This window comes from Oratosquilla oratoria, chromosome 18 (assembly GCF_046742065.1).
Source record: "Oratosquilla oratoria isolate Oo_2021 chromosome 18, ASM4674206v1, whole genome shotgun sequence".
In the NCBI taxonomy this organism is placed as follows: domain Eukaryota; kingdom Metazoa; phylum Arthropoda; class Malacostraca; order Stomatopoda; family Squillidae; genus Oratosquilla; species Oratosquilla oratoria.
Genome location: NC_134794.1, coordinates 63,620,244 through 63,638,948, shown reverse-complemented (window position 1 = coordinate 63,638,948; position 18,705 = coordinate 63,620,244). Strand labels below are relative to the sequence as shown.

Sequence of the window (18,705 nt, the reverse complement as noted above, 5' to 3'; positions counted from 1 at the left end):
GTTTTTTTTTTTTTTTTTTTTTTAAAGTCCTCCTCCTCTTCACCTCAGGCTGGAGGAGGTCCCAGGGGGGAAAGAAATCTACTTGGCATTGGGCGATGAGGCGGCAATCGCTAGGTTCAAACCCGACTCAGAGACACAGGTTTTTAACAGAGCCAGGCAGACCTTGGATGGGCTCACCGGGCGGTGCCGAGATCCATCGTTCAGAGTTTTTTGTCCGCGGAATTGGGTACCCTTGCTGAACCCAAGAGGTACCGGCAGGCATTCTTCCTGATTCGGGCCCAGAGAAGTAGTATGCCAGCTTCGTTGTATACTTGTTCGTGTGGTACTGACTTCGGAAGGCCGAGTGCCACACGTAGGGCTTGACATTCTACCCTTACCATGCAGAGTAGCTTCTGTCTAGGTAGGTCGTGCACTACTGAGGCCGCGAAGTGGAGCCTTGTGCGAACGAGGCTCTGGACGATGGGAATAAGAGTTTCCCGGCATTGCCCCATGGGTTCCTTTCGGATCGCTCGAACTTGGTTCAAAGCTCTCTGAGCACTGAGGGTGGCTTGCTGGATGTGGAGGGTCCATTGACCGTTCCTCTGGAACGTTACTCCTAAATAGCGGACGGACTTCGCTGGTTCGACTGGCGTACCACATATATTTATCCGGTTCCAGTCCGGATATGTGCCGCTGTTGTATCCTGCCAGGTGCACTGGCATGTAAACAGTCTTCTTTGCCGAGAGTGTGAACCCTAGGCTGTTGAGTTGGGTCACCACGATGTCTACTTGCTCTTGAAACCGTCGGAGTTCCGCCTTGTGCTGAACCGAGTTCTTTTTGGCTCGCCGGTGCCTGGATTTCCTCCAGAGGGCTATGTCGTCTGCGTATGCGGTGACGACCGTATCACCCCGTACTCCTTTGCCCACGTCCGCTAGGAGTAGTGTGAATAAGAGGGGGGACACGACTAAGCCTTGGGGGACACCCATGTTGACCTGCGCCCTGCTACTCAGGACACCCTCTCTCCTCGCCTCGATGGACCAGTTGGAGAGGAAAGACCGGATGAAGTTGTACACAGCTGGAGATACGCCTATGGCCTTCATCTTGAAGAGGAGCTTCATGTGCCAGACTGCGTCGAAAGCCTTGGCTATATCCAAAAAACAGGTGTGTAGGATCCTCTTTTGTCTCTGGGCCTTTCTGATATGCTCAAAGAGTCGCACGACGTGATCCACAACGCTTCTTCCTTTCCCAAACCCCGCCTGGAGTTTGGGGAGGGCTCCCTTGGAATCCACGTGCTTTCTCAGTCTGGCGAGGAGGATCCTCTCGTAGACCTTACCTATATGTGAGGTAAGAGCTACTGTCCTGTGGTTTTCGATCATGGTGCTGGCTTTGCCTCCTTTGGAAATGGAGATTACGGCGCCGTGCCTCCATGCCGTGGGGACAGTACCTTCTTTCCAGCACTTGTTGAAGAGGGCGAGGAGGGCTTCTTGCATGCAGGGAGGGAGGTTCCTTAGGAGCGGGTATATGACCTGGTTGGGGCAAGGGGTCTTCTTGTTTCCGCTGGTTGCCCTCAGGGCCCACCGTAGCTCGTGCAGGGTGAGGTCGGTGTCTTTGCCCTGAGGGGTGGAGAGGTCCATGTGGGCTTCCTTTTCCATGCGGTCCCTTCGCTGGTTTTCGAGGGGACTTCTTGTTGAGCTGGCTCTGACGAAGTGTTTTAAGAAACCCTCCGCCTTTTCTTCTGGTGTGCGTAATGTGCCTCCGTCAGGATCAGTGAGGTTCCTGCTAGGGGGACTGTAGCGCATTTTAAGTGTTTTTAGTCTGTTCCAAGCAGCCGTAAGGTTCGTCCTGTCCTCCTCACTCTTCCTCCAGAAGTCCAGCTTGACTTTCTTCATGGAGACGAAGGCATTTTCTGTCCCTTCTTTAAGGTACCGTTGGTAGGTCCTTCTCTTTTCTTGTACGGCTGTTAAGCATGCATCCGTCCACCATGGGTGGCCCCGTCTACCGTTTCCTGGTTTGACCAGGGGGATGGAGTGTCGTGATGCTGCGAGGATCGTGGTGGTGAAAGCTTCGTTTATCCCGTCGATGGAGTTATCCTCGTCGTGGTAGTAGGACGTGCTGGTTAGGAAGGCCTGGTACGCGTTCCAATCCGCTCTTTTAAGGTTGAATTTGCCCTGCGTCTGGGGAAGGTGAAGGATTGGGGAGAGGTGGAGGGTGATGGCTATTGTGGGGTGGTCTGAGGACATTGGGTTATCGAGGGTGGTCCAGTCCGCCGTACCAGCGATGTTGGAAGAGACGAAGGAAAGGTCAATGGCCGACTTGCTGTGACCTGTAATGTCCGTGATTTTGGTGTGGCTACCATCGTTAAGTAGTATCACGTCGGCATTGGCGATTTGGGAGGTGATGGTGGATGAGGTGTAGGCGTGGTTTTCGTCGCAGAGGGCGTCTCAGTGGTTGAAGTCCCCTTACGAATTCTTGTGAGGGTGTCGAAGTCTCTGTCCCTGGGTTTTTCCCCTTTGAGGTAGCTGGTCCACTGTTCCCTGGCAATACACAGGGCATCTGAGAACGGGATGAAGCTTTCGTTCTTTACCTCATGCGCCGCTCTTCTTATGGCGAACTCAGGGCAATCGGGGTATGCGGCGGAGTGGTTTCCGCAGCAGTTGATGCAGAAAAGCCTCTGGTCCTGGCAGTCCTGGGTGGGGTGATTTTTCCCGCATTGGGCATATCTGTGGTCTTGCGCCGGCATTCTCCTTTTGAATGTCCCAGTAGTTGGCATTTGGTGCACCTTTTGACTGGGGCGATGTACGGGACCACTTGAAGTGTGTTTCCCAACTTGACAGCCATAAAGAAGGCCACCCGTACAGACCCGATCGGGGTACCGTCCCAGGTTGTTAATCTCCTGATTGAATCGACCTGGAGGTCTTGGGCATCCAGGTCTGTTGTGAGGAGCTCTTCGGCGTTTTCCTCAAAGACAACTCCTTTGATAACTCTTATCACAATTGTCTTCGCGATCCTTGTCAGGATCCGTAGAGGTTTGTCGCGGTCGGCCGTTAGACTTGAGGTGCAGAGCAGTTTACCTTGCTGCACCTTCGTGGTGCAGCTAACGAACCACTCGCCGGAGGGCGTTTGCCGGATGGTTTCAACTGGTCCCACTGTGTTCTCGATCAGTTGGGCCTGTCTCCAGGAGCCCAGCTTTGCGAAGAAGCGGGTGGGGTCATCGGCTAGATTGACAATGACCGGGAAGCGAGAAGGGTCTATCTCTGGGTGTGGCTTCTTTTGGTGTTTCCTCCCGTTGAAGACTACTATCCATTTCCCTCCTGATGGCTTGGGAGGGGAGGCTACTGCTGCAGCGTATGATCGTCGCAGTGGCGTTTCTCTCTCCCCAGCGGCGGTGCTGGTAGCATCCGCGGCTGATGGGGCGGGGGTGGGGGGTTGTTGGCTATGGGGCCTTCTGGTTGCAGGCAAGGTTCCGCCGGCGGGGAGGGGTCGTCGTTCATCTCCTGCGGGAGGTCCTACGGGGTTTGGGCGCCTGGGACAGGGGCAGCGCCCCGGGAGCGCTTATGACGGTGAAGAGTCTTGGGAATGTCTTCTTCATCTTCGCCGAAAGAGAAGATGCTCCTTCAGCCGGTGGGTTCTTCCATGGCCTACTGGTCAAGTTCACCAGGACGCTATGACCAGACCAGACCTAATTACGGTCCCTTTCCTGGGAGGGAGGAGGGGGGGGGCTTCCTGACCACCAGCGTTAGGTCCTAGTACCATCCAAGTCCCGATCACATGCCTGTTGGGTAAGCTTGTAGGGTACGTGTACACCACGCACATTAGAAAACCTTCCCCATCCTGTGGGTTATGGGTTTCCTTGCTGGGCAGCGCCCTTGGCTTATTTCGCTCGCGTTTCTTTCCGAATGTGTGTGTGCGTCGGGGGACAAGAATAGCACCACAGTGTTCCCGTGTCGTGTTTGGTGAGTAAATGGGGAGGAACAAAGGAAACAGGGGACTCATTTCTTACTTATCTCCCGCGCACAGCCAACAAGAAAATATGTTATAAATATATATATATATATATATATATATATATATATATATATATATATATATATATATATATATATATATATATATGAAGGTGGTTGTATGGGTCAGCCGAAAACTTACATTTGTGTATTTTCTTTCGAATAACACCATGGATCTAGGCAGCCTTGTTATAAACACTCCATTTGGGCAAATTGGGAAAATAACTGGAAAGAACAGTGGATACAGAATTAGCTCCGGTCTTCAATCAAGAGTGTTTACAAGAGAATTTACTACCCATTCAAACCAACATTATATATATATATGTATATGTGTATATATATATATGTATATATATATATGTATATATATATGTGTGTATATATATATATATATATGTATATATATATATATATACATATATATATATATATATATATGTGTGTGTGTGTGTGTGTGTGTGTGTGTGTGTGTGTGTGTGTGTGTGTGTGTGTGTGTGTGTGTGTGTGTGTGTGTGTGAGAGAGAGAGAGAGAGAGAGAGAGAGAGAGAGAGAGATTCTCCCCCTAATAAACGGGATGGCCAAATCAGAACGTAATTCTGTCTCATTAAACCCACCCATTCACCCTTCCCATCCCAAGGTAATTACAAAAAAAATACGTACATAGTAATACAGACGCACGCATGCATACATACACACGCTACACTGTTTGTAGGTAAGAGTGAGTTCGAATCCCGCTCACAGCTTGAAAGCTTCGCTAGTTCTGCAAATGGTTGTTGTTCCTCTAGAACAGGGTTTTTTAACCTTTCTATCTTTTTAAGCACTAAAGCAAAAAAATTCTGGTCAAGCATTTTTCAACGGACGCGTAATATATGATAAAAATATTTTATAAAGAAGTGTATTACACTTATGAAAAAAATAGTTTATGAGTAATAAAAATCACAAATAAAATACATCAAAAATAGGACTAAATGATAATTATAAAAATAAATTTCTTACCTATGAACTTTTCATGGGATCCTTGACTTTGCATGTCATCGGCCAAATCCCTTGTTTTCAAGTGTTCTTCGTGAATGGCCTATCGAAAGCTTTCTTCCAAATGTTCCATTGTTTGTTTAACCCTTTTTTTAATATTATTGAGAACAGAGAATGGATTCTCGCAAATGTAAGTCGTTCCAAACATTGACGGTATTTTGAAAGTCACTTGATCCCCAAAACATATAAATATCTTCTTTCTGGAAGAAGTACTTCATAAATATGGATGAGTGCATATCCGCAAGCTCAATTTCTACTACAGCTACTTCTTGAAGTTGGAATATTTTGGAGACGTCTTCTACTGGATAGTTGAAAGGCTGAGAATATTAATGGAATCTAGTTTCCTGCTCCTTAAAAAAAAAAAAACTCTTTTGAAATTCTGTCATAAAATTTGTTAGAGCTCTTTCAACATATGATGGGCAACATCCATTTTCCGTTTCACTCAAACACTTTTGTAGTTCTGGGAAATGAAGCAAATTGCTTTTCTGCATTTGGGAACGGAGAAGTTGAAGTTTGGTTTGAAACCCTGCTAATTTTTCGTACAACACCCAGACACTGCTGTGCTTCCCTTGCAAATTTAAATTCAACACATTCAGGTGATGAAAAGGATCAACCAAGAGCGCAAAAGTCAGTTTAAATTCATCGGTAAAAATATCAGGAAAGACATTGTCGCTCTTGGGTTCAATCAAAAGCGACTTCACTCCTTCGAAGACTCCCAACAGTCTCGTTAATGCCCGACCACGACTAAGCCAACGAATTTCAGCGTGAACAATAAGTTCAGAGTGGGAATACTTGCGAATCTTCAAGAAATGCTTTCAAAAGCCGTTTACTCAGGGACCTTGAAGTTAAAAAGTTGATGACCCTTGCCAGTTCTTCCAGGCAATCTATGAGTTTTGCCTAGCCTTTCAGTCTGTTACAAGCACCTCAACATGTAATAAGCAGTGGCAATGAACAAAAACAGGTATTCTGTCATCTGCTTTTAAATCGGCAATGAGACCTTTGTTTTTACCAACCATGGAGGGAGCACCATTAGTAACAACAGAAACAAATTTACTCAAATCTTATGTTTTCTGAAATGAAAAACTTCATGAAAACATCATACACGTCCTTTCCAGTTGTAAATGGCGACACTGTTAGGAATTCTTCACTAACCGTAGCATCATTCTGTACAAAACGTATGAAACACATTAGTTGTGACACAGAAACAATGCACGTTGTCTCATCTAGTGCCAAAGAAAAATAATTGCAGTGGCCTATCCTTATCCACAAATCTTTCTTAAATGCAGCCACAATTCATTTTACTCTATTTGTAACGATGTCGTTACTCAAATGGATATTTTCCGGAGCAGTGACCAGCAATTTTTATGCTGATCCGGGACACTTGTAGCTAAAAGATTTATGGCAGCCAAAACACAGTCTTTTACAACCTCGCCACTGACCCGTGACATTCACTTTTTGGCCAACATATTAACCACTTCGAATCACACTTCATTCGAAAGTTAATGGGAATTTACAGGACAGCACACCAGATTCTTTGACTTCTTCAAATTGTCTTTCATCTCTTTTAATTTATCTTCCCTATCTGAGGAAAACACAGGATGAGTTTCTCTGAAAGATTCATGATGGATATTATAATGTCTATCACAATTAGCTTTTCGTTAGCCAGAAAGACTCGCTTAGCACAACAGGCACTGCAATCCTGATTTCACGTCATTTTCCACAACAAAGTAGCAAACTTCCCGAGATGTTTGAAAAGCGGTTTTTTTTTCTGGTGTGCTTCTGCAATTTCTGTTTGTATTTTTTCATGATCTTTTGCATCATTCTCCGGCGACTGCATGTGTTTTAAAAACTTGTCCATTTTGGGGAAGGGGTTTAGTAAAAATATAAAAACAACCGGCACTTTTTTAATCATTCAGATTTGGTGGATGCACTAACTGGGTGCCAATTCCAATGCCGCGGGGTGATTGCGTCATCAATCGTACAAAAACGTATTTTTTCGTTTCTAGTACAGGTACTTTTATACTGCTAGCAGCAAAAACGCAACGATGTTTATATAAGTGATCAAAAGTGTTTTGCTAAACACGTTACAAAATGTGTTATTAATTTAGTATTTTTAATATGAAGTATTTGTAACTGATATATGTACATTCAAAACCCAGTAGATATTATAATAATAAATATTGGCAAAACTTTTGAAGGAATATCTAGAAATATCAAATTTTATTTTAAAATCCACCAGATTTGCATCTAATATCTAATGACCAAAATTTATATCTAGATTTCTAGACGTTATGAAAAACCTCTAGATCTGGATATAAAATATTCAAAGTGGCAACCCCGGCTGATAATGATTGATTAGGAAACGACGGTCAATCTTTTACCATATTTGGTTATGATGGAAAACTTAATTGTTTTGATTGGTCATCGTGTTATGCCAAATGATAAAATTCAGAGGAACTCGCAAGTCTTGTTCACAAGCTCGGCGATTTAGTGAAGAGAATGGCAATAACTACCGTTTAAAAGCAAAATCCATGATTTGAAGAAATTTTAGCACTACGTTATAAAACATTTTCTGCACACGAAAGTCCCATATCTTAATATCAAACTTAGTGCTCGCGAGCACTATTTTAAGGATCTATGGAGAGCACCGTCTAAAACCATATGGAGCACCATGAATAACAACCGAATAACAACAAACATCAGAAACTAATATACAGTATTAGAAAAGAAGAAATATGTATCAAAGCGTGTGGCAACCCAAAAGTATTTTGACATGTATATTTCAGGACACTAGTCACCCTGATGATGACGTATCCAAAACCAAAATGCAGATTCCTTTTGGATTTCACGACCAGCTGAGTCGCCAATCCTGTCCAATAGAGCATTGAATTTACTGGTATTCTTATAACGTACCTCTGCGAGAAGATGTTTTCAACTATGCTGGGGATGGGAAAAATAAAGAGGACTTGCTTAAATGTTGCAAACGGTACCAGGCTGGCACTTTCAACCACGAAACTAGTTTCAATCATGCAGCTACATCAATCCCAATGATGTTCACAAAGATGTGTGTGTGTGTTGGAGGAAGGGGTAATTTTTTCACTGTATTGCCCATACAGGCCATATATGAGCTCCAGGCTCTCATCCTGGAGGGTAATAGCAGTCGATCACGGGTCCAGCACGTGATACAAGACAAATAGTGAATCTCATAATCACATACATAGTGGTGGTTAGCGTGATGGCCTTCCACGCATGAGGTTGCTAGTTCGCTCCGCGCTTCCGGCGTGATTTTTTTCACTGATATTCGAGACCGTTACTGCCCCCCATGAACAAAGGTAGATTGCGTGCGATAGCATGCGCGCGCGCGCACAAGGTCACAGAATCGGACTATACGACCCCTGAGCTCTCATTCGGCAGACCAATAGCTGTCGATCACGAGTCACGCACATCCTGATAGATAGTGATTTCTTACGTTTTATGGTAAATATTCTGGATGCTTAAGTGCCTCCAATAAAATATTCGTGCATCATTATTTTATGATTATAGGTTGATCTCCAATATATACATACGAACATATAGTACATACACACACACACACATACACACACACACACACACACACACACACACACACACACACACACATCTATATATATATATATATATATATATATATATATATTATATATATATATATATATATATATATATACACACGACTTCACCTCATCGGGGCGATATTGTTATTTACGAAGAATTTAGTTCACCACGTGATCCAAGATCATGGTGAATCACTACCCGTGAATCACATTAGGCCTCTCCAGCCTATACCCCGCCAGGCTCCTTTTCATTATCAGGGACTTGCATACAAACATATAACCACGTTGTACATCCTGGACTGTGTAATGGTATTCGATAGGAAATGTGTGAGTCAAGGGGATGGGGGAGGGAGAAGGGGGCCTGAGCGACGAACGAGCGAGTCGGCGCCACAGCCGCAGTTTGTTTATGTGAGTGGCGGAGGGAGGTTGTATTGTCATGGGGTCCACACACACGCTCTTGTTTCTGCTTGTGGTAGCGCTGTTCTTCGTCCATGGTAGGTCCTCACGCCGTTATAATTAACAGTAAGATTTCTATCAATAGTTATTGAAGGCCCACGGTCTCAGGTGCGGTTGGAGTGATGTGAAGTAAATGAATATTTGTGAAAATTCGACTGCAGCAAAGATAGTGATGTCTAGCGCGTCTCCATGGATTCTGAAGGGGCCCAGGACATCTGATTCTTCTCTGGATGCGTGGTCCATGGTGGTACCGTGGTACCAGGTAGCACGGCGTTTGAATTTAGAATGCGTGTCGTGTAGTGAAATTCTTAGAAATATAACATAAAAAAACAAAGATAACCACAATAACTGAATGCATAAGGTGTTCAATGCATGGTCAACTTTAGTTTGTTACCAAGTATATGGTAACCCCCATAGATATATGGTCCATCGTATATTTATTTTCATATTACATATATGTTCAGTTGTGTAATGATGAGTGTTGTTAAAATGGACGTGGTAGCTAACTGGCTGCCATGTTTTTGATCGTCATACGTAGCAAGACCCAAGTTATATAACCGCGCTGCCTAACATTTCCGCTCCAGTATATATCTTGTGACTTTGACACGCTTTGTATTGCGTTGTATGGTATGCAGGTGATGGGGATGCTAGTAACTTGTTACCAGGCAGGTGGTATGTGCATGTTGCCCAGGGTAGGCTGTACATGTGCAAATTTTTGCACAGTGATGCGCATTGTATGGTGCAATAGTTAGTCTCTTAATCCTGTAGCATAAAAGATGTAATTTTTATTTTTGAAATGGTATAGTGGATGGAGGGAAGCTTGGCTTTTTGAAGTGGAATACCCTTAATTCAAACAAAGAAGAATGACTTGATGTCGAATGGACGTTCCCCAGTCCACGATATCATTACCAAATTTATACAGGTCACTTCAGAGGTGTTGTTTGTATCAACAGCGTTGCACAGTGCAAGATATCATTAAACTTCGTGACCACCACGGTCAAAGAACGGGTCTTGAAGTACACTCATGATAAAATATACATATATAAAATCCATAATTCTTAACTTGCCTTTATAGTTAGCAAAGTATTCATAGGTCACTAGGTGCTTTATTGCTCTTCCATTTTGTCACAAGTCAAAATATCATTTCTAAAACGTATCTAATGGTTGGTTTTCAAATTAATAGTTTATTCCAATCCTTAAATTATATATATATATATATATATATATATATATATATATATATATATATATATATATATATATATATATATAATTAGTATTTTGCTGTTCATCATTCAGTTTTACTTCGTTGGAGACATCTCGATCTGATCAATTTCAAAACTTCTATTTGACCTAATTACTTAATCTCAGGAACGAAAGCCGTGTGGGTTCCACAGAACTTTCTAGAGCTAAATTCAATCGTCTGGTGTTTAGAAAACTTTATAGTCTGGTCACCAAGGTGTTACGAAGTAGTGATAGTTATATAAGGGCAATTACTGTAATAACCGTCAGGCTGCATGGCAGATTCTCTTCGACCGGTTCGGCATGGCCATAAACATCAATGACGACGTCAGTTGGCGTTAGGCATAATAAAAATAATAAAGTTACATGGTGCGTCCTACTGGAGGCTGAGAATAACGGTAGTTTTCAGGACTTGGCAGATTAAAGTCGTCAGGCGACAGATAGATGTTGGACGAGTAGAAAGTTGTATAGTAGATAATCACTCGCGATTTTATCCTATTCACAGCGTTCGGTGTTTCTTTAACCTGAATGAAATGGCCAGGCGTTAGCTATCCCCTACTTGTAACCCAGAGTAGACCAGGTTTTCATGGCAGTTTTGGAGTTTAGTTGTGTGACCTAGGAGAGGTCACGGATTATCGTGATCTGTACAAAGGCCTTTAACAATTTCCCTCGTGACCTGACCTGACCTAGTCTGTGAAGTCGCACGTGAGGACGCAAGCGCGCGCGCGCGCACACACACACATATATATTAATGTATATCGCTAAGTTCACGATGGGAAGAGTTTGTTTCAGGAGGGAATAAAATATATAAATATAGACAATAAACATAAGTGAAAGGGTTAATTGATATCCTGTAAGCAAATTCTTTTGTTCGGTTGTGTTAAACTGTCGGTAGCCAATGCAAGTATCATTGATCTGTGATATTGGAATATGTTATAGTGCACACTTTTCAGCAAATTAAGAAAAATCGATTTACAAAGACCACAAGAGGAGAAAGTTTTGGTGTTTTGTACAGATGTATATTCACGTTTGGAAAAAGAAAATACCTTGGTACATATTTGTTTCCAAGTCTATTTGCTGGATCAAGTTGATATGACCTCAAAAGAAAGGGAAGTTTTGACAGAAACTAGTGTAGAGCGAAAGGGACACGGGACACCACTGAAGTGTGGGAAGCAACTGCGCCTTACCCCAACACGTGACCACAAAACCGACGCAGGTTGAGGTCCGGGCGTGTAGCCCATGCAGCGAGTTTCCTCTGCGGATTAAAATCACTTGACGGCATCGCTCATCCATCACGAATAAAATTTCCTGGCGCTAACCAGAATATCTATTAGTATCGGTAATAATAAAAGGGTCGACTTGAGTAAATGCGTTCTCACATTCAGGGTGCAAGTCAGTCCTTTCAGACAAGGGTAATAATAGTGAAATAGTCCCCAATTTCTTCACTCGACCCCCATTCAGTCTCCTACGACACGCTTGGGAACACTGAAGCGGCATTCTTATCCTCCAAAGTAAAAGTTGGTGAAAAGGGTAATCGAAAATGATCGTTTTTCGTTGTTGCTCATGTGTCGGAACGTTCAGTCCATGATCGGGATAGTTTGACGGAGTCGACTATAACCTTGGTTGTAGGTGAGATAGTTTAAACTGCGATGTCAGTTATTTTCGTCCGGGAGAGACCCGCTCAAGCATTGAGGCTGTCATGCGTGCTTGCTTGCACTCCAAAGAAATTGGTCGTTGTCGGATGTTTTGGCAAATCGAGACTGCCAAATTCCATTGGGCTCGAGTTTGATGAAATGTGAAATTTCAAATTTGGCTAAATGAATTTTGGCGAAATATGATTTTAGCCAAATTCTGAAAAAATATAATTTTTGGTAATTTTTTGCCAATTTTGGCTAAGTTGAAAAAATGTTCCAAAACATATGGGCAAAGTGGGAATTTAGCCAAACCTTGATGCGGTACAAGAATACCTCGTGTTTGCTACGTCATTTTGGCACTGTGCTTAGAATAGGGTGATGCGTATGTGTGACAACGCCCCATACTTCAATGCTTGATTTATAGTTTCGTTGCAAAATACCACGTTCTGGCATGCTTATTTTCAAATTTGTTTTACAGAGACGTACAATATGTAGCCATAGTTGTTATATTTTGAAGGTGTACAAGTCATGTTTTTGTACCAAGACCACTGTGCCCATAATTGACGTTCATATTTGGTACAAGTTGCACGTCATGTAGATCGTGCAGCGGCTGTTCGAAGAGCGTTTACTGATCGATCACTGTTGTGATCGTTACCCAGGGAAATAGCTAGCGAAGATAATGATCTAACGTCGACTTTATCATTCCTTTGTGTTGCGTCAGAATTTTTATTAGTTGAATGAAATCGCCTGACAACAGCCATTGCGAGCGTACACATCGAAGTAGTAGTGAAAGTACACCTGTTTGTAGCCTGTGGATGATTAATTAAATTTTCGTTCGAGTGTCGACTAAAGGTGAATTAATACTCGCCATGAAGGGAAAGTATTTTTGGCCCCTTCATCAGAACAAAATCACCTGACTGGAGGAAATGAAAATGAATACTGGTGTTCATAAAGTAATGGAATAGACCTGTTAGGGTCGTGCATGTCCATTTGAGTACTGTCAAACTGTTTGTATAATCTCGCAACTGAACAAATATTGAGTCGTGCCAGCAATCCATGTGTATGATCTGCCGTCAATCTGTTATTAATTTATATCGGGACACCTCGCCCTCCTGAACGCAGCGTACATGCGTTTGGTTGTACATTAAATGCTACAGGTGTTCGGTTGGGAGCGTTGGCCTGGTTTTGATTGCATCCGGTGTAGGAATATGTTTTGGAAGTGTGTGTGTGTCAATTTCCTGGGTTGAATAAAATAGTCTAAACGTCTAAAACTACGTAGATGATTGTCGCATTGATCGAGACTAATTCTTCCCATGTCGCCAAATAGACAAATCCCAGTTTCGTCATATGCGGCCACATTTAAGTTTCACCAAATTTGGCCACATTTCAGCTTTGGTTCCACATTTTCTCATAGTAATTTTGCCAAATCCTAATTACTTCAAATTAATTTGCTGAAACCTAACTTCAGTTTATTTTGATAAATTTAATTTTGCCAAATTTGCCCAAACCTAATTTTTCCAAATTATTGTGACATACCAATTTCAGCAAACTTTGCCAATATAACCTATTTTACATGAGTTTGGTAATTGGTAGAATGAGACGTCTTCAGAAACTCTGAAATGCATATTCTTTCTGGCCAACAAATGCGTATACTGTGAACTGTATCATGCCATGTATTTGGCATACAAGAACACAGAATGGGGGTGTCCTCTGCAGAGAAATGGATATAAATGCTATGGCCTGGCAGTTGTCACAAAAATACTACTAAAAAAAAAAACAGTCATGATTGGGACTACTGACTGTTAGTTACATAAATTAATGCCAAGTATTCCCTTAGATAATGACTAGCTTCTATTTTTATAGCCAGTTTTAAGCTGTCACTCAGATGAGAACATGTTACCTGTTTATTAGGCGCTCTACATTGAATACACAGCTTGGTCTAAATTTATTTCACTATTATATTAATCAAATATTCTATAAAATAATTTAGTGTGTACACTTATGTGAAGGATATTTACATTGCTATTTTTTGTAGCAGCCCGAAGGGATTTCTCCCCATCCTCTCCTTTTATGCAATGGGGGTACGGAGAGGGGGGGTCGCCGATTTAATGAAGCGGCCTTGCTGTGGATGTGCTGTGTCTTGCGACACTGCTTCTGACCCAGGGCAGTGGACAAGGTGCAGGGATGACCCGTCATCCAGGAGGTGCTCAGATAAGAGGGAGGGTGGAGGGGTGTTGAGTGTATTCAGGGATGGAATGGGTGGAAATGATTTTATGCCTTTCCCTTTTTGGCTACCTCCCTTGTAAAAGGGAAAAGCCTTGGTATATGTATGTATGTATGAATTTTTTGTAGGGAGAATTGGTAATGTTTGCGCAGTGTGATGTGTGGATACATCTTTGGTCTTTTCCACAATTTTGTAATCACTAGTAAATTACCACAATATGCCATCTTCATGATAATTATTTCATCTGAAAGTTGAGTGCACACAAGAACAGTTTTTTTTTTTTTTTGGGGGGGGGGGGAGAGTGGGTATGTGCCTTTGACTTGGCTACCTTTCTTATAAGGGGGGGGGAAAGCTTATGTTATTTTCCACACACCCATGTAGAAGACTGTTGTTATTATTTATGGGAAGTGAATGCAAGGGTTGAGCAGTGAGACTGACATGGAATGGTAATGATAGGGTGAATGTGAAGGGTGAAAGGCTAGAAGTGGGTTTTTTAAGTATTTGGGATTGCAAGTACAAATGGAGAAGTTTGAAGTATGAATAAAAATTACCTCAAATTGGAAACCATCAAAACCACAGTAATTGGCAACAGTCATTGTTCACTCTTATAGATCTCTAGGAAGAAGTACTGTTGTCTGTGCTGTATTAATGTGTGACCGTCACTAGCAGATAGTGCGAGGGGATTCAGTTGGTTGTCAGCTCTCCTTATATGAAAAGGTGAGAAGCCAATGCCAGGAGGTGTGTAGCCAAGACCAAAGCAGTCATCTTTGCCTTGTGCACCTGGACTATTCGGGCAGGTAGTAGTCATTGCTTGGAAGAGAGAAAAGTGGAATTTGACCCACAACTTTACAAATGCAAGACCAGCAGGCTTCCAATTATGTCACCAGCACATTGATGGAGGAAATATAGTTGGATATCATGAAGAGCTTTGACCTTATCAAGATGGAGGCAAAGATGACGACTGAAGATAAGTGTAGAGATAGTAATTATCTGATGTTTATTTCATAGGACTACCACTTGTATACCTGTCATTGATCCCTATAGCTGTGGTGGTGATTTAAGAGAACAGATCTTTTGACAAAATTTTAAAGACCATATCTCATAGATATTGCCAGCTCTCTAAACTGATTCTTATGATGGGAAGTTATTCGACATAGTAAGTTTCAGGGATATGATTTGTGTGCACTGGATGTTGGGGCAAGTGGCACCTATCCAGTAAGTTTCAGGGATATGATTTGTGTGCACTGGATGTTGGGGCAAGTGGCACCTATGGATAACTTTTGGAATCCAGTTGGAATTTTCACACTTGTCAAGTGAGGTTGAAGCAAAATAACCCACTGGAAGACATGTCGAAACGTGCAGTATGAAAATATTGTTCATGGAAAATATATTATAATTTCAACATAGGAAACTGCTGTACAAATACAAACTTCAGTTGTATTATGAAGAAATGAAAAATGTATACAAAACCATTGCTCCTTGTCAAATCAGTAATGGATCCCTGTATATTTCAGATAAGAGTAATACATTTACAAATCACTGAAAGCAAAGGAAACAAGTCACAAACATGAAAAGTAAGAAATGTTTATGTGCTGAATATACATATTTTGAAAAGTGAGTCTGCAAAGCTTGGATTATGGTCATAAAATAGTTGTAAAGTGAAAAGACACTGAATCATGAGTGAACCACAATTCTTCTGACAGATTTGATTACCTTTTCTTTTAATTGTAATTTGAAACATCGGGAAAGTAATAAGGTACATCACTGTATATATAAATGCTTGCATAGAGGAACTAAGAATCATAGTTAACAAACAAATCTTGAAATTTTGTGAAAATATTAACTATTGAATATAGTAAATTCCCATTGAAGGAAGGATCTGTTTGTATGGGATTAAAAGATATCAAGATGTAACTAAAAACTAGACAGGTCACATGTGTGTTATTTTTTGGTACAAATCAGAAATAATCCAGGCAGACATGAATAAATTTAAAGCCAAGTTTGATAAATAGAGATGGGATACCATGAGTTTCAACCAATTCATTGCTCATGGTCTCTCTTGCAGAAGACCCCCCCCCCCAAGAGTATTCCTGTACAATTTGGAAATACAAGGATTTTGAGGAAGATAATGTACTTATTTGACAAACTTCACTCAGGAGGATTTGAATATTCCCCAATCTTGGTGATATATTGTGGACTAGGATAATGCTTTGGTCTCGTGATCATTGGCTATTACCTCCCAAATGAAAGTTTCAGAGCATGTAGGGTCCACTCTATACTAGAAACTTGCCTCACACACATCCTCTTGCTGGATGGGGACAGTGGCTTTGGTAGTACTGGAAACTACTTTCACACCATGATGCTGTCCACTACACCACCAAGCAGGTGATGTGTAGTACAGTGACCAGAGGTATGTGATAACTTACACACAGAATTCAGAAGAATAGTAACCTGCAGTCATAGCCATTAGACAAAGTACACGTGTGTGTAGCAGCAAAAGTCAGATGTTAGCGGTCCAATACAGGATAACATAAATCATTTTAGGAAATGTAACCCAAGTATACCTGAACACAAAATAAAATAGAAGCATAGTTACTGATGCTGGAAAATTAAACATGTTTGTGAATCATGTTGCTATAGTTTCTAGTCACATGTAGCACCAAGATGTTTTAACAGGATTAAGAAAAGGAACTTACCATTAAAGCTGAACTAAGAAATTCAGTCCAGCATTGACATATAGACATGTTTAGTACATGGTATTGGTGATATTCCTTGAAAATGTATTTTCTTTAATACAAAAACAAATTGTAGGGAGTGTGTTCACAATACAAGTTTTTATAACACTAATTGTCAGTTGTATAACAAAAGCTCTCCCACTTTGGATAATGTATTTTGCTTGGCTCTTCTTGGCCTCCTTGGGTGTCGGGAGACCGATGGCCTGTAAGTATTCACCAAAATGGTTGTGCCTCTGGATTGGGATAAAAGTTTACTCTAGGGAGGAAATCTTCATGGTTGATTTATAGTGATACTCTGGTAGGTCTCCACTTCCTTTGATGCTGCAGGATGTCTTTGGGTAATCATTTGCTCCATTTATTGTCTTTTCATGTGTTGTTTTGGCAAGCTTACTCATGGGCAGTGACTGAAAGAATACTTCTTGTATCAGTAACATAGCATTGAAGATATCCATTTATCTCTGCATAATTTTTCCATTACCTCATCTCACTTCACTTCTCCACTCTTGCTCCTATCCTTGCTGTAAAGCACACCAATATATATGTTTTGTTTCTACTCTTTAAACCCATGTTATTGTCTTTATTTTGTAATGTTTGTTTCTCATGATTTCAACAGTGTTTATACTAAAGCCTGTTATGTTTTTGCTTCTTCATTTCGTTTACGTTCAGTGCCATTTTTTCACAGGACGTGACTGACTTCAAACAAGATGTTTTGGAGTATCAGACCCTTTAGCACATGAAGCTGATGACAGGGGTTTCCTTTCATACTTAAACTGCAGTTGACAAGGAATGAGGTCTGATAACTAACTGAACTACTGCATACTGGCAATAATTGGAGTTCTAGGTTAAAGTCTCATACTGACCCAAGAAAACAAAGGATTAGTACTGCATTGAGTTTCAGTTTTGCAACCTTGACTAAAGTGATATAACAATGGGTGTAATTCTAAAGAAGTCAAGGTCTGTGGCCAAGACACAGAAATCATGGTGGTGCCAAAACTGCAAGAAGCCAAGGGAAGAATGTGAGTGCATGTGCACAATATCTGTGCGAAGCTTCAGACTCAAGGAAAGGACATCAGAATTGTGCAGTTATGCAAGGAAGGGGATGGGTTTCCTGTATGAATTATATAGATGAAATGGGTTATTAAAAAAATAACAATGCTAGCATAGCCTGTGTTGGATTTAGCGAGACTGGCAGGAACAGCTGGGCTGTGCAGTACTCTGCTGGGTCCTTATTCTTTCACTTACTTGTGAACTTTATTGGACTGACATCAGCAATGACAGAATCTCAGACTAACTTCTGGTACAGAGGATGTTCAGAGTGGAATTTAATAATAGAATTTGTTCACTGCTGCTGGTCATTGAATTCATTATATTCCTCTGGAACATGTATGTCATGCTTTAATTTTTAGTGTTATACAGGTACTGTTAAGTGTCTGTTTATATTTTCAACTTTTATGAAATTAATGCAGCAGAAAATCCTCAATGATAAAGTGACTTAGTCCAGGTTTATTCTTTTGTAAATTAAAGTTTCCTTTCTTTTGGTGGGCATGGAGTTTTCTTTTAGATGTGGATGAAGTATGAATCACCTGCTTTTGGTGAATTTTTAGTTCCTATGTCAAGTGATGCTGTGCTGTGGTAGATATGTAAAGCTAAACATGATCAATTGTAATTTAACTTTTTATAAGATTTAATGCATATATTTGTATACCAATGCAATATGATACTTGTATTTCATGAGATGAAAAGCTGGTGCTTTTGAAAGTTGTACTGAATGCTAGCCTTCCATATAATTGCCCTGAATAACCA

At 41.4% G+C, this 18,705-nt stretch overlaps 1 protein-coding gene across 3 annotated transcripts in view; it reads left to right on the top strand.

The window, feature by feature from the left end:
* Window positions 1–18,705, top strand: part of LOC143035338 (retinoid-inducible serine carboxypeptidase-like) — a 70,550-nt gene that overhangs the window by 35,939 nt on the left and 15,906 nt on the right. Inside the window, exon 1 of one of the 3 annotated variants that reach the window (XM_076202306.1) lies at window positions 8,950–9,105. The exons of the other annotated variants lie outside the window; for them this stretch is intronic. Coding sequence (XP_076058421.1) covers window positions 9,048–9,105 — 58 coding nt within the window. The 5' untranslated portion in view covers window positions 8,950–9,047. Of the gene's footprint in view, window positions 1–8,949; window positions 9,106–18,705 lie in introns of those variants that run through there. 3 annotated transcript variants of the gene reach the window in all.